Here is a 23,609-nt window from a genome sequence, read left to right as displayed (position 1 = left end):
CATGTGGTTATTCTTAGAGAAAGTCCCGTTGCCGCCCTTGGGTTCGGAGATTCAGCAGGACTCGCAGAAGTCCGCAAAGCTGTTGCGCCCGTGGCCCTGACTTCATACAACAGAAGCCAGAGGGGGAAATCGGGCCCACGTAGAGGGGCTTGGCAGAGCCCGAGACAGGGGACGCGTGGGCTTACAGTTGTCCTGTCTCCATGGACGTGCGGAGGGTGGGCAGGTGTCCCAACAGCCTCCTGCGGCCACGCACGCGAAGGATAACAAAACGCGCCCTGAGCCGTCAGCCTGCACTCGGGGGCACGTGCTTGTGCACACGGATGCTGGACGGGAGGGGGTCACGCCCCAGGTCAGCTCTCCAGGAGCGCGGACAAGCCGAGGCTTCCATTGACCGCAGACAGGGGTCCCGACTGTATAGAATGAGCCCGCATCACAGGAAGGGGGCGGGCGCTGAGCAGAAAAGGGAAGTGTCGGCTGAAATGCCCCTGCAGTGCAATCACGGTCCTCACTTTCTGACACGGCCCAGAGCCGCCTGACACAGCGGCCAGATGGCAGCGCTCCGGGAAACAGAGAGAGAAAGCAGGTGGCCAGCGCAGAGGCTGGAGCCCTGGGGTAAGGCGGGTTCCTTCCCTGTCTGAGTCTCCGATGCGCCTTGTCACCGTGGTACCTGTTCCTGCCGCTGACACTGGCCGTCAGGGAGCACCTGAGGGGGAGGAATGGGAAAATCCGGATGGGGGGCCCCCGCTCAGAGGGGGGAAAATTGCAACAGCATGTGGGCGCGGTGTCGGAGGGTCTGAATTAGCCTCAGGGATGGATGAGCCCGCTTGCTCCGGGAGCAGGCTGAGCCCCCCGTGCAAGGCTGTGCATGGGGATCCCGGAAACCACTCGGGACTTACTCCGGAGGCTTGGATGCGCTCAGAAGTACCACGTACACACGGTCTTCCATACGGGCAACGGTGCTTCCCAGATCCTGGGGATACACGTTCCTGACGGTCGCTCATGTCAAAGCCCCCGGCAAGCAAGTGGAGATCTGCTGGCCGGCCTGGGTAGCAGGTGTCTCTGGGGACAATGACGTGGTGATGGAGCGCATCCGCGTCTGGTGACAACCAAGAGAAGACGGGAAAGTTGGGTAGGCAGTGGACGCAAAGGAGAGCAGTGCTATGTGGTCACCATTCATTGGAGACACGCAGCCCGGGCGGGTCCAGGTTGGCAGGAGGGACGTGAGTAGTGTCGAGCAGTGGGCACGGGGTCCCCCTTTTGGGGGGTCGAGGACGCCCCAGCTCAGGTGGGGAGGATGCCTGAACGTCGCCGATGCGCGAAATGCTGCGGAACCGTAGGCGTTGAAAGGGTGGATTTTATACCGTCTGCGTTTTTCAACGTTTTTTTTTTTTATTTATTTTTGGGACAGAGAGAGACAGAGCATGAATGGGGGAGGGGCAGAGAGAGAGGGAGACACAGAATCGGAAACAGGCTCCAGGCTCTGAGCCATCAGCCCAGAGCCCGACGCGGGGCTCGAACTCACAGACCGCGAGATCGTGACCTGGCTGAAGTCGGACGCTTCACCGACTGCGCCACCCAGGCGCCCCTCGTCTGCGTTTTTAAAAATCAAGGCAAAGATAAACTCAAGGAAGCACGAGATCCTACCCCCCTGCCCCGCCGGATGGCATTTTCCCATCCGGTGGAGTGAGGCCGGTAGGAGCTGCCCCCCAGAACGGGCGTGAGCAGGGAAACCAGGAACCCTGTGGGAGGTGCCTACGCTCACTACACCAGGCGCCTGAGACATCACGGCACCAATGACTTCACGCTTCACCGCAATGTCCTCCTCGGGGACTGTCGGCATCCTCGGCCAAGAGCCGCACAACGTGACTAACCATCCAGTCAGAAGAGCAGCCCTCCCGTGGGTCCCCTGCCCGCCACCCTTGGGTATGAAACAACCCAGTTGTTTGCTTTTGGGTTTTTCTTTTTTTTCCTTCATCCAGTTTACAGAAGTTGATGGTTTTGCTCCATCACCATGAGCAAGAAGAAACAGGCAGGGGTCAGTGCAGAGGAAGCAGAATGGGGAACAGGTCCAGGCGGGGGCAAATTTCGGTGCAGTAATTCAGGGCGGCGGGTACACTGGGGCGGTGGGGCGGGCGTCCATCCACAGGCACCTGCTGCGTGTGCAGCCCCCAAGCAGGTGGTACGGAAGGCTGGAGAAAGGAGGAGAAACGCGGATTCGAGACGTTTACGGGGGTGAATGGAAAACAAGGCTGGGAAGGCCTGGGTGGGGCAGGGTTCAGCCTGCAGACGGAGGAAGCCGGAAGGTCGCCATAGCTCTGGACTGCTAGGTGCGGGGGAGGCCGGGAAGTTGGGACAGGTCTGGTCCCCGCTTTCATTTCCTGTTTTATAGCAAGTGTGGTGCCCTGCGGGCAGGGTGGGCTCTGGGAGGTTGGGAGGCAGGAATTGGAGGCCGGGGGCAGCTCCCCGGTGCACGGTGGCTCAGGTGTGCACCCCTGGCATGTGGGGAGCTGGCTGGATTCTGCACCGTTGGGCTCCAGCCGGAGAAAGTGGTGCACAGCAGGGGAGAAGGGGCTGGGGCATCTAGAAGAGTCCTTAGTAGGCAGGCCGCCTGTCACTGCACAGAGTGAGTGGGAAAGGAGGCAGGCGGTGAGGAATGATCCCCCACAGCTCAGAGGTCCGTGAGGCAGGGAGCAGCGAGGCAGGGGCCTGTAGCTCCTACAGAGGGAGGAGCCCCTGGGTGGGGCTGGACGTGGGGGAGAGAGGAGCCCAGATGTGCTGAACTGGCCATGCGTGGGAGGGAGACAGGAGAGGGAGCTTAAGGGGGGCCCAGGGGGAGAGGAAGAGAGCCCATGAAGAGAAGGACCAGCTGGATGGAGGCAGCCAGAAAGCAGACACTGCACGAAATGGGAAAGGACTTGGTGAGAGAGAGGGAGGGAGGCGGTAAAAGGGAGGGAAGAAAGAAGGGACAAGAGGAAGGAAGGAAGGAAGGAAGGAAGGAAGGAAGGAAGGACAGAAGGAGGGAGGGAGGGAGGGAGGAAGGCAAGGAGGGAGGAAGGGAGGAAGGAAGGAAAGAAGAAGGAAGGAAGGAAGGAAGGAAGGAAGGAAGGAAGGAAGGAAGGGAAGAGGGAGGGAGGAAGGGAAGGAAGGAAGGAAAGAAGAGAGGGAGGAAGGGAAGGAAGGAAGGAAAGAAGAGAGGGAGGGAGGGAAGGAAGGAAGGGAGGAAGGAAGGAAAGAAGAAGGAAGGAAGGAAGGAAGGAAGGAAGGAAGGAAGGGAAGGAGGGAGGGAGGAAGGGAAGGAAGGAAGGAAAGAAGGGAGGGAGGGAGGGAAGGAAGGAAGGGAGGAAGGAAGGAAAGAAGAAGGAAGGAAGGAAGGGAAGGAGGGAGGGAGGAAGGGAAGGAAGGAAGGAAGGAAGCAGGAGGAAGAAGGGAAAGAAAGAAGGAAGGAAAGAAAGTAGAAAGGATGCAAGGAGGGAGGGAAGAGAAATGGGAAGAAAGAAAGGAAATTTGTGGCTATCTGTTCTGTCAGCACCCGGGGAGCTAATACACCAAGGGTAAAGAGGGAGTGTTTAGAAAAGATAGAAAACAGACCATTAACACAAGGAAATTACAGAAAACACCATCATGTGTGGTACGAGAGAGAGAGAGGAACCTCCAAGGAAAGATAAGGAGTTAAAAGGATGAGGTCACAGGGAACACAAAGGCAGGAGGAAACAGCAGAGGCAGTTAGTGGCTGAGAGGGAGAGAAATACTTAGAGACCTAAGACCCTCATTACAACTAACAAGTGACAACAACAATCACCAAGGAATGAACCCCAGCAAAAATACCACCAGGCAGATGGTGGGCAGACCACAAGACCCCACCCCAAACCCAAGCGTAGCATCAGGTGTTCTCTGTTGAGTGCAGCTTTATGTGACCAGATCCCTTTGCTTTTGTCCTTACGTGTTGAAAAAGTTTTTAATAGACTTTGGTTTTTTTTTAAGAGCAGTTTTAGGTTTACAGAAACATTTAAGTCAAAATTAAGGGATTCCTATATATGTGCTTCCCCTTGGACCTAGTCTCCCCCATTATTAATATTTGGCATCAGTGCTGCACAGCTGTTATAATTGATGGACCAATATTGATACGTGATTATTGATTAAAGCCCACGGTTTACATTAGAGTAACTCTTGGTGTTGGACATTCTTTGAGTTTGGACAGATGTGTAACAACATGGATCCACCGTTATAGGATGATAACAGAGTAGTTTCACTGCCCTAAAAATCCTCTGTGCCCCACCTGCCCATCTGTCCCTCCCCCAACCCTGAAGACAGCTCACTTTTTTCTGTCTCCATACTTTTTCCTTTTCCAGAATGTCATAGAGTTGGAATCATACAGGACGTATCATTTTCAAGCTGCCTTCTTTCACTTAGTAAATTATTTAAGCTCCTCCATATCTCTCTGTGCACTTACCCCTTTTTATTTCCCTCTTTTATTTTTACACACCCCTTTCAATAGTTGCAAAACTCAAGTTTTTAAAAAAAGAAGTTAAAAAAAAGAGAAACCTCAAAATATTGTTATTACCTCAATGGAAACCTGACCTATCATTTCTTTTTCTACTCGCCCCAAATCCATGCTAATTATTAAGACAGAATCAGAGTGTGTGTCAACTATACTCCTATTAAAAACATTTTGGAGGCACCTGGTGGCTCAGTCGGTTAAGCGTCCGACTTTAGCTCAGGTCATGATCTCATAGTCTGTGAGTTCGAGCCCCGCGTCGGTCTCTGTGTTGACAGCTCAGAGCCTAGAGCCTGCTTTGGATTCTGTGTCTCCCTCTCTCTCTGTCCCTCCCCTGCTCGTGCTCTGTGTCTGTCTCTGCCTGTCAAAAATAAACAGCAAAAAAATTTTTTTAGTTAAAAAATTTTTAATACAAATTAGAAAATTAAAATTGTATGAACCAAACAAGAGTCGGCACAATGAGAAAGTAATAGGAGTGTGTGTAATTTTCTCCCAAGTACTGTGACATATCGGGTGTGGCTTCAAGACTCATCTGGACCATGAGTCAAGCCTTATCAGCATGGCGGACGTGTGAATTTGCAGGGTAGATTCGCGGGGCACTGGTCAATCTCCATCCACGCTGTGCGGGGAGATCATTTTGTAACCTGCCTCTCACAGGAAGCTCATTCTGGAGAAGACAGAAGTCAGTGAGTGGGTTCCTGGTTTCTTGGTCATGCGGGCTCTCGAGTAGGTGGACAGCCCAGGCCATTCTCTGCAGGTGGAACCGGAATGCATTTCTTTGACAAATGAAGGCGTAGCCTGGGGAAGGGCTTGGGGAGCCTGCGTTCCACCCGGACCCCGGTCAGAGATGGTCCAGAAGTGTCCGGGAGGCAGAGTATGTGGAGCCAGGACCTCACTCACAGTCCAGCAGCCTGGGAACGACCCTGACTCTCTGTCTCCACTGTTGTTTTGTGCGCAACATGGCCATCAAGTTGGTGCCCATCCTGGACTCAGCCCTGAGCCCTAGGGAGTGACTGGATCTTGGTACCTGTGGTGGGCACAACATGCTCAGAGACGTGTCCATCCCGATGTCAGCATGGTGGACGTTGTAATAAGGGCCCCGCGGACGTCTATCTCCTCCACTAGATTACAGACGGGAATGATGCCAGAGCATGTGGTCAACTCACCACAGGGACACAGAGGACACAGGGTGGGCTGGAGCCCGTGTACAGGCTGCAGTCCAGGCCCTCAGTTCTGGGGACCCCCTGAGACCGGTTGTAACTTGCAGTGACCCCAGGCAGACCAGTGGGCTGGCCATCAGCCTGGGGATGGTCTTGTGGTGAATTCTGTCTGGGTCCTCCTGCCGAGACCCCTAGTGAGAGCTGATTTCCTCACAGTGTGACTGTCCCTCCACCAGGGCTTCCTCGTCCTCCCAGCCGCCCCCTGGGACCCTTGGCCACGACCATCCTGTTCTGTATGCTGCTGGACTCAGCGTTACCCCTGACTCAGGAGCACCAGGGTAAGGGCGTGAAGCTGTCTGACCCTTTTCTGCCCGCCTCATTCCGCGTCCTGTGTCCCTGGGGACACGTCCTGACACGTGAGGTCTCTGGGTCCTCCCGCACCTTACGCGCCTGCACAAAGTCTGTGCTGTCCAGCCTGGCCCCTGCCGTGTGCTTGCACGTGATGCTGATGAGGTCTGCTCACTCCGGAGTGCCCTGGGTCCAGGGCTGTGCACAAGCTGGCTGGATGTGTTCTCTAAATGCATCCATGTTGTCAGAGTTCTGTTGACCGTCAAAGACTTTCTCGGCTGGGTTATGTCTGGGATTTGGTCACTAACTGACAGCTTTCCTGCTTTCTGATACCACTTCTGCCTCAGGACCAACCGGAGGAAGCCCGATGCGCTGTCCTAACATATCACAGGGGCGCCCCGCTTCTAGGGAGTCACGTGATCTCCCCCACACCCACAGCCTCTGCTCGGGGCACAACCGAATGGCCCCGCTTGTCCACTGTGAAACCTGCCCTCCCCTCTGTCCGCCCTTGAGTCTCTGACAAGTGCCACCAATGGTGGCCGACTCCCTCACCGTGGCAAGCTCGCGGTAAAAATAGCCTCTGCTGGTTCTCACTTGGTTGGTCTTGTCTCACGTACACGGTAGGCGTCCTCACATGGAGAAAAGGCACGGAGATCCAGGCAGGAAGGGGAGATGGGGACGGGGCAGATTCTCAGGATGTGCCAATGCCCTGGGGCCACCTGGGGTGGGACAGGGGAAGGGCACAGCATGTCCCAGCCTTGATTTTTGCTTACAAGATATGGGATGGGTCAGCGGGTGGGGAGTGACGATGGGAAAAGGTCAACTTCTGAATCCGGTGGCTACGTCTTTCAGATGTTCCAACCACGGAATGGGTCCCCAGTCTAAATATGAAGTTTGACCGAAGGACAATGGAACTGAGTTGGGACTGCAAAGAAAACACTACCTACCTCGAATGTGTGATGATCCACAAGGAGAAAGGAGAGATCAGAAAAAAGGTAAGATGATCTGATAAAGTCATCTGGTATCCTTCACGAGGCTCTCTTCACGTTAGCAATAAGGCTACAACAGGTGGGGATGAACAGCATGGGTATGACGTTGGGACACATCATGGTTCTAGATGTACCAGGGAGATAAGGGCTGGCCCGTGTCCAAAAGGTGCCTGGGGGCCCGATTCCCTGGGGACTTCCTTGGAAAATGTCTTACCCCAAAAGGAAAGGGAGGGCGGGGCTCCCCAGAAAGGATGCCCAGCTCAAAGCTCCTATGAGGTTAGACCTGTCACAGGCTGTAGGGTGGGACCCTTGGGGATGATCACCCACCAAAAGAGAGGGAAATGAGACAATCTGGTGGGATGCAGGACCCAGGGCCACAAGGGCAGATTCCGATCCGGAACCCGAATGTGCCCAGAATTTCCAGGGGGCACTTTCCGGGAGACGGAATGTCCAACAACAGTGATCAGGGGGAAGACATATGGCTTATTCTGTGATTTTCAGGCTTTGGTGTCCCGTCAGAGGGTGTTGCTTAGGGGAACCACTGTCCTCCCAGTGGAAACTGCAGCCTTTTGCCCGGTGCATCCATCCAAACTCATCCACACGGTGGACTTAATCCCAAGAAAGACATAGCAGTAGTCCCGAGTGTTCGATGACAACAAGGTCACAAGGCTCACCAGATACAATGGTAACATGAAGCCTGTGACTGTATGAGGGGTTTGAGACGGGACAAGAAAACTCCCCCACCTGGACCCCACTGAGCCAGAATCTGCATTTTATTTTTTAAATTTTTTTTTTAACGTTTATTTATTTTTGGGACAGAGAGAGACAGAGCATGAACGGGGGAGGGGCAGAGAGAGAGGGAGACACAGAATCGGAAACAGGCTCCAGGCTCCGAGCCATCAGCCCAGAGCCCGACGTGGGGCTCGAACTCACGGACCGCGAGATCGTGACCTGGCTGAAGTTGGACGCTTAACTGACTGCACCACCCAGGCGCCCCCAGAATCTGCATTTTGACCGGATCTCTGGTGACTGAGGGCCCCAGTGAAAGAAGGCCTCAGTTCCCGCCTTCTAAACAACACTATACACTGCAGGGTTGAGGTCCCACCTACGCGTTGGCACGCCAACACCCACCCAGAGAGTGTGCATGGGTGGTGGTGACTTCACGGGGTCAGTGGATGAACAGACGACATCCAGATGAGAAGAAAAAATTTCCTAATGCGCTGACTGGTTGCATCTTTTTAGCCCAAGAACAAAGACTGTCACTGCAACTTTTCCCATGATTCTCTCCATGGGGGAGTCACGTTCGTGGTTAAAGTAAATAGCACCCAAGGACCGATTCCAGAAAAACTGGTCTACGCTAACCCAGGTAGGGAAAACATCACAGTGATCCTTCTGGACATCATTACCCTCAAGGCATGCCCAATTTTGTCTTTCTTGTCTGACTTTGCTCACTTAGCATACATAACACCTTCTTTTTGTAACTGAATACTACTCCATCGTGTGTATACATCACATCTTCTGTATCCATCCATTCAGCAACACCGTTTAGGCTGTGTCCACACGTTGGCTATCGCGAATCATAATGAATGATGATTCACATTATTGTGAATATGTGCCGTAATGAACATGGGGGTGTGTATACCTTTTGGGGATCCAGATTTCGTTTCCTTTGGGTATAGACCCAAAAGTAGGGATTGCTGGGCCATATGAGAGTTCTGCGGTGAATATTTAGAGAAACTTCCTAATTTTTCCACAGTGGCTGCACTCACTCACATTCCCACCAGCAGTGCACAGGGTTCCCTGTTTTCCACACCCTCGCTGGTATTTATCTCTCCTCTTTTTCATAATAGCCATTTAGCGGGTGTGAGACGACAGCTCCTTGCGGCTTTGATTCGCATTTCTTTGATGATGAGTGATGTGGAGTGTCTTCCCACGTAGCCGTTGGCCATCTGTGTATCTTCTTCTGAAAAATGTCTATTGAGGTCCTTTGTCCTATTCAGGTTGTTTCAGTTTTGGGGGGTCTTTTGTTGTGTTTGTTTGTTTTCTTTTGTTGTTTTCTCCTTCTTCGCCTCCTCCCACTTCTCCTCCTTCTCCTCCCAAACCCAGAGTCAAATGCTTAATGGACTGAGCCACCCAGGCGCCCCTTATCTGTGTGTTCTTAAATTTTCTTCATCAATGTCGGATAATATTCAGTATACACATCTCTCACCTTCTTGGTTCAGCTTATTCCTTGGGGCGCCTGGGTGGCGCAGTCGGTTAAGCGTCCGACTTCAGCCAGGTCACCATCTCGTGGTCCGGGAGTTCGAGCCCCGCGTCGGGCTCTGGGCTGATGGCTCAGAGCCTGGAGCCAGTTTATTCCTAAGTATTGTATTCCTTTTGTTGCTATCAGAACAAAGGGATTATTTCCTTTTTTAAATTTTTCTTATTTTTAAGTAATCTCTACACCCAATGTGGGGCTCAAACCCACAGTCCCAACATCAAGAGTCACATGCTTTACCAAATGAGCCAGTCGGGCACCCTGGAATGATTTTCTTAATTCTCTTCCTAAACGGGTTGCCATTAGAGTATACAAATACTGCTGATTTTTGTATGCTGATTTTGTATCCTGCAACTTTATTACATTTATTTATTAACTATAATAAAAGTGTTTTTTGGGACACCTGGGTGGCTCAGTTGGTTGAGCGGCAGACTTTGGCTCAGGTCATGATCTCGCGGTTCGTGAGTTCCAGCCCCATGTTGGGCTCTGGGCTGACAGTTCAGAGCCTGGGGCCTGCTTTGGATTCTGCGTCTCCCTCTCTCTCTGCTCCTCCCCTGCTTCCACTCTGTGTCTCTCTCTTTCTGAAAAATAAATAAATATTTTTAAAAATTTTTAAAAAATGAAAGTGTTTTTGTTTGTTTAGTTTTTAGGGGTTTTCTGTACACATATGATTATATTATCAGCAAACAGATAATCTTGATTTTTTTTTTTAATTTTGATACCTTTATTTCTTTTTCTTGTCGAATTGCTCTGGCTAGGATTTCCCATGCTATGTTTAAATTGAGGTGGTGATGGGGCACCTGGGTGGCTCAGTCGGTTAAGCAACCAACTTCAGCTCAGGTCATGATCTCACAGTCTGTGAGTTCGAGCCCCACGTCGGGCTCTGTGCTGACAGCTCAGAGCCTGGATCCTGCTTCCGATTCTGTGTCTCCCTCTCTCTGTCTGCCCCTCCCCTGCTCACGCTCTATCTCTCTCTGAAAAATAAATAAACATTAAAAAAATTTAAATCGAGCTGGTGAGAGTGCCTACAGTAGACTCATTTCTTACCTTACAAGGTAAGCTTTCTGTTTTTTTTCCATTGCTGTTAGCTATGGGCTTTTTACATCTGTCCTTTATTGTGTTGAGGCAAATTCTTTCTTTACGTATTTTATTGAAAGGTTTTTTTTTTTTCAATCATGAATGGATACTGAATTTTTGGATATCGGGATGTGATTTTCTTTCCTTCCGTGTGTGTATGAGACTTTGGCTTCAGGGTGATCCTGTCCTCACGAAATGAATTTGGGGGACACCTGGGTGGCTCAGTCTGTTAAGCGTACAATTCTCGATTTCAGCTCAGGTCATGAGTTTGAGCCTTGCATCAATGAGGCTTCCCGCTGACAGCACTGAGCCTGCTTGGGATTCTCTCTCTTCCTCTCTCTCTCTGCCCCTTCCCACCTCTCTCTCTATCTCTCGAAATAAAAAGTAAATAAAACAAAATGAATTTGGAAGTGTTTCCTCTTCTTCCATTTTTTGGACGTGTTTAAGAAAGACTGGAACGAACTATTGTTTGAATGCTCGGTAGAGGCTCCAAGCATGTGGTCCATTTGCCCAGATTGTTTCCTTCTTGTGTCTTCTCAGGTGGCGAGGGCACCGCTGCCCAAAACTTCTCCTGTTTTATCTACAACGTGAACTTCATGAACTGCACTTGGGCGAAAGGTCGGGCTGCGCCTGATGACGTCCAATATTTTTTGTACATACAAGACTTTAAGTAAGTGTCGACCTTGTGTAGGTGGCCTTGAAAAGCACAGGACGGGAGGGGGGGACGCCGTGACCGGTCTCCGAACACCTTGAAATCTTGTAGGGAAAAACGGGAAAGAGAGTGTCCTCATTACGTGACGGACTCACGAACCCACGTCGGATGTCACCTGCACGATCTGTCGGGATTAACGTTCCGCAATTACTTCCTGGTGAACGGTACCAGCCGAGAGACGGCGGTCCAGTTTTTTGATACGATTTTGTCCTTGAAAAAAATAGGTGAGAAGGGCGTCCTGTGGGGTGAACCCATTGCTTGGCAGGCGAGCTTGGAACAGGATTTGCTGGGACACCAGCCCGCGTTTTTTGGGGCTGCTGTTAGCACCTGGCCACAAACTGGGGGGGTTGGAAGAACGGAAAGGTATTCTCTCGCAGCTCTGGAGGCCAGAGACCCCGAGTCGAGGTGTCCATACGGTTCCTTCCTCCTGGAAGGTGGCCGAGTAAGGGGGCCAGCACCTCTTCTACTCTGAACTCAGCGTGGTGAAAAGGTGTGGTGCCCCTGCCCCCCACCGCCCACCGGAGGAAGCCAGAGCCCGCCCCCCCCAGGCCCCCACAGTGAAGTCCCAGCAGGACAGAGGGGGACATTCGGACCGGGAGGTGGCGGGAGGGGAATTCGGGCTCGCTTGTGGACCTCCCCATGTGGTAGCGGGCACAGCCTTCTCTTGCCTTTTGGGGGGACCCCGCTGACAAACGGATGCCAGCACACGTCTCCCCCAGCCCCCTCTTGCAGAGCCACCTGTTGGGGGAGCTCTAGGTGGTCGCTGGGGCCCCTGGGACTGTCACAGTAGGACAAACGTCCCCTGGCCCAGACGTGGCCACCTTCCTTCCGAGGGAACCCCCACTTTTCTTTCTTCTTCCCCGTGTTTCTAAGACTTTTATTGGACCCAGGAGGCCCCAAGATTATTGCAAACTTCAGCCCTCCCGGCTCTGTGGCCCAGGGCTGACCAGAGCCTTTGAATTTCCCGGGGTCCAGAGCCGTGAATGTGTCTTTTGTTATGTTAACGAGGTGACCGCTAAAAGCGCTCCGGGTGGGGGCCGGTTGCCAGGGTTACCAACCGCAGGCTCCGTGGCTTTGAATTCTCAGTTCCCTCCTCTGACTTCGGCCAGGGGCCGGGGGGAATGGGAGAGGGGCTGGGGGCCCCAAGGGGCAACGGTTTAAGGAGTCGGGTCTGCGTAAGGAAGGCTGCGTGCCGTCCCGAAAGGACCGGGAACGGAACGCGCCCCCTCCCACCTCCGGGGTTGAGGACCGAATGTGGCCGCCGGGAGGAGACACAGACCGCACGTCCCCAGCCCTGGCGCCACCCACCCCGCGGGGTATCCCTTCGCCGCTCGCCGGGTCAGGACGTGCGTCCTCTCCGCCCGGCTGTCCCCATAGTGGCCCCGTGCCCGCTCAGCCCCCCTGCGTCCCTCCTTCCCTCCCCCGGGGTTCCCGGGTCCCTCCCCGCAGCCGGCCACGCGGTCACGCGTGCGCACCGCCAGCCCTGCCCACGCGCCCGCCCGCGGTCCCCTTTGGTGCTCCGGGGGACCCCTGCCGGCTGCCCCTTGACGCCCGGCGGGCGGACCTGGGCCGGAGCCCCCGGGGCTCCGGGCCGTGACCTCGGTCCCCCTCGCAGAAATATACAGCCCGCCCAACAACGTCAGCGTCGACTGCAACCCGTCGCACTGCCAGATCCTCTGGGACCCGCCCAGGACGCGACACCCCTCGTCCGCCTGGGACTTCAACTACCAGCTGCGCATCCAGAAACAGGTCAGTGCGCTCGGCCCCGGACCGGACGGCGTCGACCCAGAGGGCAGACCAGCGCCCCGCCCCCCGCCGCGAGGGCCCGGGGCCCGCGGCCCCGCAGGGATGGGTGAGGCGGGGCGGCGGGGCAGAGGAGGACACGGTGCCCCCCACGGGACGGTCACCCCGCGGCCGGTCCCAGGGCGAGGGGACACCCCCGGCTGCACCCCGAAAGCCGTCGGGGCTTGGAGGTGAGCAGGCGGAGGCGGGACGCACAGGCCCTGGCCGTCCACGCCGCCGGCACCCGCCTGGAGAAGGGGGTTCTTTCCTCCAGGACCGCCGGGACCCAGTGTAGACAAGGCAGGTTCGCTCCGCCCAGACCACGGGAGGCCAGGGGGGGCAAGGCGGACTCTCTCTTGCTCATCAACGGAGACTCGGTATAGACAGGGGGGACGCTAGGCTCCATATGGACGTGCGCGCAGTGTAGACAGGGGAGACGCTTGGCTCCATATGGACCTGCGCCCAGTGTAGACAGGGGGACGCTAGGCTCCATATGGACGTGCGCCCAGTGTAGACAGGGGGACGCTGGGCTCCATATGGACGTGCGCCCAGTGTAGACAGGGGGACCCTAGGCTCCATATGGACGTGTACCCAGTGTAGACAGGGGGACGCTGGGCTCCGTATGGACCTGCGCCCAGTGTAGACAGGGGGACGCTGGGCTCCATATGGACGTGTACCCAGTGTAGACAGGGGGACGCTGGGCTCCGTATGGACCTGCACCCAGTGTAGACAGGGGGGACGCTAGGCTCCATATGGACGTGCGCCCAGTGTAGACAGGGGAGACGCTAGGCTCCATATGGACGTGCGCCCAGTGTAGACAGGGGAGACGCTAGGCTCCATATTGACTTGCGCGCAGTGTAGACAGACGGGCCACTAGGCTCCATATGGACGTGCGCCCAGTGTAGACGGGGGACGCTAGGCTCTATATGGACCTGCGCCCAGTGTAGACAGGGGGGACGCTAGGCTCCATATGGACGTGTGCGCAGTGTAGACAGGGGGACGCTAGGCTCCATATGGACGTGCGCCCAGTGTAGACGGGGGACCCTAGGCTCCATATGGACGTGCACCCAGTGTAGACAGGGGGACGCTAGGCTCCATATGGACCTGCACCCAGTGTAGATGGGGGACTCTAGGCTCCATATGGACGTGCACCCAGTGTAGACAGGGGGACGCTAGGCTCCATATGGACATGTGCCCATTGTAGACAGGGGACGCTAGGCTCCATATGGACATGCGCCCAGTGTAGACAGGGGGACCCTAGGCTCCATATGGACGTGTGCCCAGTGTAGACAGGGGGACGCTGGGCTCCGTATGGACCTGCGCCCAGTGTAGACAGGGGGACGCTGGGCTCCATATGGACGTGCACGCAGTGTAGACGGGGACGCTGGGCTCCATATGGACGTGCGTCCAGTGTAGACAGACGGGCCGCTACGCTCCATATTGACTTGCGCGCAGTGTAGACAGGGGGGACTCTAGGCTCCATATGGACGTGCGCCCAGTGTACACGGAGGGGGATGATAGGCTCCACATGGCCCTGCGTGCAGTGTAGACAGGGGAGACGCTAGGCTCCATATGGACCTGCGCCCAGTGTAGACGGAGGGGGATTATAGGCTCCACATGTCCCTGCGCGCAGTGTAGACAGGGGAGACGCTAGGCTCCATATGGACCTGCGCCCAGTGTAGACAGGGGGGACGCTAGGCTCCATATGGACCTGCGCCCAGTGTAGACAGGGGGGACGCTAGACTCCATATGGACCTGCGCCCAGTGTACACGGGGGGAGGGGGGACGATAGGCTCCATATGGATGTGTGCGCAGTGTAGACGGGGGACGCTAGGCTCCATATGGACCTGCGCCCAGTGTAGACAGGGGGTTGCTAGGCTCCATATGGACGTGCACCCAGTGTAGACAGGGGGACACTGGGCTCCATATGGACCTGCGCCCAGTGTAGACAGGGGGGACGCTAAGCTCCATATGGACGGGCGCGCAGTGTAGACAGGGGGGCCGCTAGGCTCCATATGGACGTGTGCCCAGTGTGCACAGGGGGGATGCTAGGCTCCATATGGACGTGCGCCCAGTGTAGACAGGGGGGACGCTAGGCTCCATATGGACGTGTGCCCAGTGTGCACAGGGGGGATGCTAGGCTCCATATGGACGTGCGCCCAGTGTAGACAGGGGGGACGCTAGGCTCCATATGGATGTGTGCCCAGTGTAGACAGCGGGCCGCTAGGCTCCATATGGACGTGCGCCCAGTGTAGACAGGGGGACGCTAAGCTCCATATGGACCTGCGCCCAGTGTAGACGGGGGGGGGGGGGACGCTAGGCTCCATATGGACGTGTGCGCAGTGTAGACAGGGGGGACGCTAGGCTCCATATGGACGTGCACCCAGTGTAGACGGGGGGGGGGACGCTAGGCTCCATATGGACGTGTGCGCAGTGTAGACAGGGGGGACGCTAGGCTCCATATGGACGTGCACCCAGTGTAGACAGGCCGCTAGGCTCCATATGGACGTGCTCCCAGTGTAGACGGGGGACACTAGGCTCCATATGGACGTGCGCCCAATGTAGACGGGGGACACTAGGCTCCATATGGACGTGCGCCCAATGTAGACGGGGGGACGCTAGGCTCCATATGGACCTGCGCCTAGTGTAGACAGGGGGAGCCCTCACTCCACTTCCAGCAGTGCCCAGTGTAGACAAGGGGGAGCCCTCTCTCCACATCCGCCTGCGCCCAGTGTAGACAAACACGACCTCCAGCCCTTGCTTGGCCCCATCCGCCGCTGGCTTGAACCCCAGGCATGATCAGCCCCCATTTCCCTCCGTGGATGAGTCCCACCCTCAGTCCCCACGTGACTCGGGGTGAAGGCAGCTCACAGGGCCTCAGCCGTCCCCTGGGCCCCGGGGTGTGACCCTTGACCACACTCCCAGGGGACAACGTGTGAAAACTGTAAAAATGTGCCCAATGCAGAAAAGTACATCTAGTTCTGTTTGTTTTTTCTAGAACAACAAGGAACACGCCGGAAATCAACTGGTGAGTTAAAACCCTGACCCAGAAGATTCCTGTGAGCGTGACCCAGATTTCTTCCTGCCAAACACCTGTAGTGGATGGACATCAACGTCCTTTATGGGGACGTTTCCTAAGTCCTAGGGACACTCTGACCTTCCGTATCGTCTTCTGTCCAATGGGGCTTAGCTCAGTCCCCGTCTCTGCTCCTGGCCCTTGTACCCGCTGAGTGATTTCTACTTGGGGGAGCCCCCGAGACCACGTGTTTCTAGACAGTTCTGTTGCTCGGCCCCGTGAGGGAGCGTGCTTCTGAACCTGTCAGCTGCCTCGGTGGGGTCGTTGCAAAGGCATTCCCCCCCGCCCGCTCCCCCCCACGTCCCGCCCCAGCCCTTCTTTGCTGAACACAGGAGACCCTGCCTTGAAACTTTTCTCTTCTGTCCAAAGATCGACGTGACCGGCAAATCAGAAAATAAATACAACTTCCCGAGTCCAGAGCCCAGACCCAAGCACACTGTGACGATACGAGCCTCAGACGCACGGGGACAGCATTGGAGCGCCTGGAGCCAGCCCGTGGAGTTCGGTACGTGACCCGGGAGCACCCCCGAATCCTTCTGTTAGCCCATCCCGTCTCCCTGGAGGCTCACGACCCAGGGGTCTCCGTGCGCTTGTCTGTGCTCCTTCAGAGGAAGGACAAACTCCCCGCAGCCTCCTGAACCGGCCACCCCAGCCAGAAGGACTCTCCTGGTCTGACACTTGTAGGGCAACTTTGTTGAAGCCGTATGCCCGCAGAGAAAAAAAAAAAAACCATATGCCTGGAAATGCGTATGGTTGCAGGGGTCCATTTGCATTTATTTTTTTATTTTTTAAATTTACTTATCTATTTGGTCCATTTCTATTTTATTTGGAGGTTAAAATTTATTTATTTGGTCCATTTTTATTTTATTTGGGAGGTTAAAATTTGTTTATTTGGTCCATTTTTATTTTCTTTGGGGATTTGAAATGCATTTACTTAGTCATTTGGTTTGTTTTTTAGAAATTAATTAATTTTTTTGGTCCCTTTTTTTTAAATGTTTATTTTTTTATTTAAAAAAGTCTTTTTTAATGTTTTTATTTATTTTTGAGACAGAGAGAAACAGAGCATGAGCAGGGGAGGGGTGGAGAGAGAGGGAGACACAGAATCCAAAGCAGGCTCCAGGCTGCAAGCTGTGAGCGCAGAGCCTGATGCAGGGGTTGAAGTCATGAACTCTGAGATCATGACCAGAGCCGAAGTCAGACGCTTATCCGACTGAGCCCCCCAGGAGCCCCTAAATGTTTGTTTATTTTTGAGAGACAGAGCAGGAGCAGGGGAGAGGCAGAGAGACAGAGAGACACAGAATCCAAAGCGGGCTCCAGGCTGCGAGCTGTCAGTGCAGAGCCTGATGCAGGGGTTGAAGTCATGAACCCCAAGATCATGACCAGAGCCGAAGTCGGACGCTTAACCGACGGAGCCTCGCAGGCGTGCCTTTTTGGTCCCCTTTGAAATCGGTTTATCGCACCGTCAGAGCACGTTATGCTGTGGACGATGCAGAGGCCCCTTTGGCTCATGGACAGCTTTGCAGGAAGGCTTCGGGGTGGACACTTGGCGGGTCCCCCGCCGCTCTGAGCCTTTCTCCTCCGCGGCCGGCCGGCGAGGGAATGACTGCCGTGTGTCTCCAGTCTGCCCTGAGGGGTACGAGGTGCGTCCCCCTGTCTCCCCAGGCTCCACACAAGCCACAGCCAGCTTTGTGCACGTCTATGTGCTCGTGGTCCTGGGGACCTTCGTCTGTGCCCTGATTCTCAGCTGCCTTGTGAAAAGGTAACGCCACTGGTGGGTTGGATGGAGCTCACAGAGCTGGTGGTGTGCCCTCAGCAGGGGGCGGTGTAGACGCGGGCCAACGGGGGCCTCGTCGGGACCCCCCGACGGGCAGCCCCAGAGCCCCCCAGGGGCCCTACCGAGCCCACCCGTGCGCCCCCCCCCCTTCAGCCAGATGGGCGCTGGGGGCCCCCGACCTCAGCTTCTCTTTCTGCCAAAGCTTCCTGTCCCCGTGCGAGTCTCACCAAGGCCTCGGGGCCCAGCCGGCGACTTCCAGTCTTCCGGCCTTTGCACATGGGGAACGGAGGCTCCTGTGTGGGCAGCAGACGTGTGCCCTCGGCTCCAACAGGGTCTCGATGCCCCTCACACGCACCTCAGAATGAAAGGCACACGCAGAAAAGTTAATTCTCACCTACAGGCCAATTCAGAGCATGCTTTGCGAACCTGGGGCATCTTCGCAGAGTGTGGCCCTCCTGCACGATGGGGGGACCCTCTGGGTGGCCTCCTGTGCCCAGCCCTCGATGGCCCCCCGCGTCCTGGCTGGGCATCCGGTGGCCGTTCCCCTCAGGACTGAGGCGCGTGGCCAACGGCACAGGACAAGGGGGGGCTTTCCTGGCCGGCTGAATGCGGGGGCCGCATGGCACCCCCGTTGCCCAGGGACCCTGCACCTGGGAGCAGACGGGAACAGGGGCCACAGCCACCGGAACGGTGACAGAGCGCGTGCTTTACCCAGGGCACTTATCTTCGTGAAAAGCTGCTTGCGTTTCCTGTGGAAACAGGAAAAAATGACCACAAACCAGATGTCTTGAAACAACAGAAATGAATCGTCTCCCAGCATTGGAGATGAGAGTCTGAGACCCAGACAGGGAAGGACCACTGAGATCCAGGAGGGGCAGGACCACTGAAGTCCAGGCAAGGAAGGACCACTGAGATCCAAGCAGGGCAGGGCCCCTGAGATCCAGGCAGGGCAGGGCCACTGAGATCCAGGCAGGGCAGGGCCACTGAGATCCAGGCAGGGCAGGGCCGCTGAGAGCCAGGCAGGGCAGGACCCCTGAGATCCAGGTGGGGCAGGGCCGCTGAGATGCAGGCAGGGCAGGGCCACTGAGATTCAGGCAGGGCAGGGCTGCTGAGGTCCAGGAGGGGCAGGACCTCTGAGATCCAGGAGGGGCAGGGCCACTGAGATCCAGGAGGGGCAGGACCACTGAGATCCAGGCAGGGCAGGGCCGTTGAGATCCAGATAGGGAAGGGCCCCTGAGATCCAGGCAGGGCAGGGCCACTGAGAGCCAGGCAGAGCAGGACCCCTGAGATCCAGGCGGGGCAGGGCCGCTGAGATCCAGGCAGGGCAGGGCCGCTGACATCCAGGCAGGGCAGGGCCACTGAGATCCAGGCAGGGCAGGGCCACTGAGACCCAGGCAGGGAAAGGCCACTGAGATCCAGGCAGGGCAGGACCAGTGAGATCCAGGTGGGCAGGACCACTGAGATCCAGGCAGGACCAGTGCGATCCAGGCAGGACAGGGCCACTGAGATCCAGAAGGGTCAGGGCCTCTGAGACCCAGTAGGGGCAGGGCCACTGAGATCCAGGCAGGGCAGGACCAGTGAGATCCAGGTGGGCAGGACCACTGAGATCCAGGCAGGACCAGTGCGATCCAGGCAGGACAGGGCCACTGAGATCCAGAAGGGTCAGGGCCTCTGAGACCCAGTAGGGGCAGGGCCACTGAGATCCAGGCAGGGCAGGGCCGCTGAGATCCAGGCAGGGCAGGACCACTGAGATCCAGGTGGGCAGGACCACTGAGATCCAGGTAGGACCAGTGCGATCCAGGCAGGACAGGGCCACTGAGATCCAGGAGGGACAGGGCTGCTGAGATCCAGGCAGGGCAGGACCGCTGAGATCCAGGAGGGGCGGGACCCCTGAGATCCAGGCAGGGAAGGGCCACTGTGATCCAGGCAAGGCAGGGCCACTGAGATCCAGGCAAGGCAGGGCCGCTGAGATTCATGCAGGGCAGGGCCGCTGAGATCCAGGCAGGGCAGGGCCACTGAGATCCAGGAGGGGCAGGACTGCTGAGATTCAGGCAGGGCAGGACCCCTGAGATCCAGGCAGGGCAGGACCCCTGAGATCCAGGCAGGGCAGGGCCGCTGAGATCCAGGCAGGGCAGGGCCACTGAGATCCAGGAGGGGCAGGACTGCTGAGATTCAGGCAGGGCAGGACCCCTGAGATCCAGGCAGGGCAGGACCCCTGAGATCCAGGCAAGGCAGGGCCACTGAGATCCAGGCAAGGCAGGGCCGCTGAGATTCATGCAGGGCAGGGCCGCTGAGATCCAGGCAGGGCAGGGCCACTGAGATCCAGGAGGGGCAGGACTGCTGAGATTCAGGCAGGGCAGGACCCCTGAGATCCAGGCAGGGCAGGGCCACTGAGATCCAGGCAGGGCAGGGCTGCTGAGATCCAGGCAGGGCAGGGCCACTGAGACCCAGGCAGGGCAGGGCTGCTGAGATCCAGGCAGGGCAGGGCCACTGAGACCCAGGCAGGGCAGGGCTGCTGAGATTCAGGCAGGTCAGGACCCCTGAGATCCAGGCAGGGCAGGGCCACTGAGATCCACGCAGGACAGGGCCGCTGAGATCCAGGAGGGACAAGACCACTGAGATCCAGGCAGGGAAAGGCCGCTGAGATCCAGGGCGGGCAGGGCTGCTGAGATCCAGGCAGGGGGGGACCAGTGAGATATTGGAGGGGCAGAACCACTGAGATTCAGGCAGGGCAGCACCTCTGAGATCCAGGCAGGGCAGGTCTGCTAAGATCCAGGAGGGACAGAACCACTGAGATCCAGAAGGGGCAGAAACACTGGGATCCAGGCAGGGCAGGACCCCGAGATCCAGGGGGGACAGGACCACTCAGATCCAGGCAGGGCAGGGACACCCGTCATTGGGTTTAGGTTCCCTCATCCAGGATGAGCTCACATTAACTTGATTACATCTGCAAAGATAAAATTCCCAGCAAGGTCCTGTTTCCAGGTGCCTGGACTCAGGACCTGAGTATATATTTTGGGGGGACAGCACTCAGCTGTTCAGGCTCAGATGCACAAATGAGGTCAGGCCGCTGGAAATACTGCCGACCATAAACCCAGCTCGCGGGCAGGAACCTGCCGGATCGGAAAGCGTGCTCTCCAAGGTTGGGGGGACAGGGGGACATGTCCGGGGACCCCGGGCTCCCCCAGGATGCCCACGATGGGCCACATCCTGCAGTCCATCCCCGTACCCCAGGGACTCAGTCTCGTGTTTGCTCATTTCTCTGAGATTCGAGCCTTCAGTGAAATCGTTCCCCGGAACGTGGCTGTGGCTTCTCACACGGCAGGAGGACGTGTCCCACGTCACAGACGGGTGAGGTTACATGCCAGTCTGTCCTTCACACGCTCCTTGTGTCCCCAGGTTGTTTGCATCAGAGACCTTATTCCCGCGGATTCCGCACATCAAGGATAAATGGAGTGAGAACGTTCACACTGACCACCAGGTAGGTGGGGGGGGGGGGCAGCGAACCAACACGGGGGTGGGCAGTGAGCCTCCTTCCCCTCCCTTGGTCCCCAGGCTCGGTCCTTCCCCAGGACCTTTGCACGTGCCGGACCATATGCCTGGAGGCCCCTGTCCCAAGCCGTCCCATCAAGTGGTCCTTTTATGCCTCAGTCACAGGGGGCCCTGCCCACCGGGCCCCCGGTTCCCATCCACAGCCCTCGGCCACCCGAGCCCCGCTCGCTGGGTTCCCGAAAACCCGACACCCCGTCCTCCCTGTGCTCCCCAGATCATCTGGGAGAAATCCACCCCGGATACAGGAAAGATCGACCATGAAGAGATCCTAACCGTGGAGGAAGTCACCGTCGCCCCGGAGAGCGTGTGAACCACAAAGATGCTTCCAGCCCCGGAACGTTCTGGAAGCCGTTTTGTCTTTTCATTGTTTGAACACTTATTTATAAGGCGCTCTATTTTTTTACTTTAAAACAACGTGGTCTTTTGCAAGGATGCCTGTAGTCGGAGTTGAATGCCGTTGGGTCCCGACCCCATGACGCGCCTTCCTTGACCCCCGGGGAGCAATGAGCCTTTCCCTCCCGTGGCTCAGGCGTCCCCCTGCCAGCAGCCGGTGGGTCTGGGGCATGGCCTCTGACACACTTGTCCCGTGCGAACAGTGGCCTCCCCGTACAGGGACCATCTCAGGGTCCCGAGCGTAATCACCTGTAAGGGCCCGTTGGTCACAGAAGGTCACATGTTCACAGGCTTCGGGAATCGGGTCGTGGACATCCCTGGGGACATTAGTCCACAACATGGGGGTCAGGACTTGGACACCTTTGTGTGCGGGCATGGGAGGGAGGGGAGGGGACTTCCCTCAAAGATCCTGGCCGCACCTCTGCATCGTGACTTCTGAGAGGGCAAATCCTACGACCTGCAGGCCGCCCTGCGCACGTGAGGGTATGCGCCAGGAGAGCGTCTAATGCGGGCCTTCGTGAGACAACAGGGCACATCCAGGACCGGAAGTGAACGTGGCCGGGAAGGATGTCAGCTGCACGTACCCGGGGTGCCCGCAGAAGGTCTCCAAAGCCAGCAGGAGTGTCCCGTGGAAACCACGGCTTACCTCCGGGCTGGATTTGTTCACGAGGACAAAGCTAACGGGAGAGCAAGATATATGTGGAAAATGTATATACAGAGAGATACAGATGCAGACACAGATACAGGTAGACCCATATCGGAATATATACCCAGAAGGGACAGGAAAATATATACGTGGATACATATGCACAAAGAGATACATATTTGCAGAAATATGTGTGGATACGTATGCAGGAAGAGATACATATTTGCAGAAATACCTGTGGATACGTATGCATGAAGAGATAGATGTTTGCAGAAATACGTGTGGATATGTATGCACAAAAAGATACGCGTCTGCAGAAATATGTGTGGATACTTATGCACGAAGAGATACATGTTTGCAGAAACACATCCGCACATATATACAAAAAGATAGACACGAAGACGATGCACGGATGGTTATCCAGGAATTGGCTCATGCGATGTCGATGGCGGGGCTGCTGAGGGTGAAGCCTGCCGGGCAGGTGGGCATGTAGCAGGGGACACTCCAGACTCGAGGCAGAATTCCTTCTCTGGGCAACCTCAGAGTGTGCCCTTGAGGTCTTCGCCTGATTAGACGAGGCCCACCCCCCCCATGTGAACTAGCATCTCTTCAAGTCAGCTGCTTGTGGATTTTTTGTCCCACCTACAAAACAGCCCGAGTGTTTGACTGAATAATGGGGACGGAGGGGGTGCTGTTGCCCATCCATGTGATGCCCATCCACATGAAATGACCATCACGGAACTATTTAAAGGGTGAACTCATCATGATGTGCTGTCCAGTGGGTCCCCTGTGCCAGTCCTAAGTGACCCCCGCCAGGGCAGTGGGCACACGCTCCCAACGGTAGTCCCCACCCCCAACCTGTGCTTTCCCACGGGCTCCTCTGGGCTCAGGGGTGCCGGCCCCGGGGGGAGGGGCTGGTGCAGACCTCCTAGTCCCGGCTCTTTGTTCCACAGCAGCTCCCAACACTCTTGGAGGAGTTCACGGCTGTGTCTCCGACTCACCCTACCTCATGGGTTCCCACAGGTGCTTCTCCATTCCGCCTCCCAAGCCTCCCCCTCCTCTGACCCTGAACATGTTTTAGAGTCACTTCCTGGATTCGCGAGCGGATGTGATATCAGTCATTATCCTGCTAGTATGAATTTGGAAGCACGGGCCCAGACTCCCTGCATTTCGTTCTCATCTGGAAGCGTGGACGGTGTTGTGGGGAATCTAAACTCAGAAGGAGGAGTCGCTGGCCGTGATTCTTTCATTCCCCAACCAGCTAAGAGTTCGGGCGACAGCCCTCTACCCCACCCCATTATTCAATCAAACACTCACTGAGGGGTGTTTTGTAAGTGGGACCAAAAGT

The 23,609-nt window shown here is 56.4% G+C and overlaps 1 protein-coding gene across 4 annotated transcripts; it reads left to right on the top strand.

Annotated features, from left to right (window-relative positions):
* Positions 1 to 496: 496 nt before the first annotated feature.
* On the top strand, positions 497 to 21,654 carry LOC125159270 (granulocyte-macrophage colony-stimulating factor receptor subunit alpha-like). 4 transcript variants are annotated; one of them, XM_047847406.1, is made up of 12 exons: positions 497 to 612; positions 5,892 to 5,993; positions 6,856 to 6,998; positions 8,235 to 8,358; positions 10,867 to 10,996; positions 11,090 to 11,262; positions 12,654 to 12,787; positions 15,819 to 15,848; positions 16,266 to 16,401; positions 17,559 to 17,655; positions 21,070 to 21,151; positions 21,437 to 21,654. In XM_047847406.1, exons 1-12 carry the CDS (start codon positions 549 to 551, stop codon positions 21,530 to 21,532), a joined length of 1,311 nt encoding a protein of 436 aa, XP_047703362.1. In that variant the 5' UTR covers positions 497 to 548; the 3' UTR covers positions 21,533 to 21,654. The 4 variants fall into 4 exon arrangements, with proteins under 4 accessions (XP_047703362.1, XP_047703364.1, XP_047703363.1 ...); XM_047847405.1 differs by lacking the exon at positions 497 to 612 and adding an exon at positions 1,589 to 1,923; XM_047847408.1 differs by lacking the exon at positions 5,892 to 5,993 and having other exon boundaries at positions 521 to 612.
* Positions 21,655 to 23,609: the final 1,955 nt, after the last annotated feature.

The sequence above is a fragment of the Prionailurus viverrinus genome, unplaced genomic scaffold (genome assembly GCF_022837055.1).
Source record: "Prionailurus viverrinus isolate Anna unplaced genomic scaffold, UM_Priviv_1.0 scaffold_48, whole genome shotgun sequence".
Classification (NCBI taxonomy): domain Eukaryota; kingdom Metazoa; phylum Chordata; class Mammalia; order Carnivora; family Felidae; genus Prionailurus; species Prionailurus viverrinus.
This window is presented reverse-complemented; position numbering and strand designations above follow the sequence as displayed.

What these genes read in the sequence shown, in the direction of transcription:
- LOC125159270 (XM_047847405.1), top strand. Translation starts at nt 1,794, where the DNA reads ATGACTTCACGCTTCACCGCAATGTCCTCCTCGGGGACTGTCGGCATC. An exon ending in ACTGGTCTACGCTAACCCAG is followed by an intron (nt 8,359 to 10,866) that starts GTAGGGAAAACA and finishes GTGTCTTCTCAG; the next exon opens with GTGGCGAGGGCACCGCTGCC. An exon ending in AGCTGCGCATCCAGAAACAG is followed by an intron (nt 12,788 to 15,818) that starts GTCAGTGCGCTC and finishes TGTTTTTTCTAG; the next exon opens with AACAACAAGGAACACGCCGG.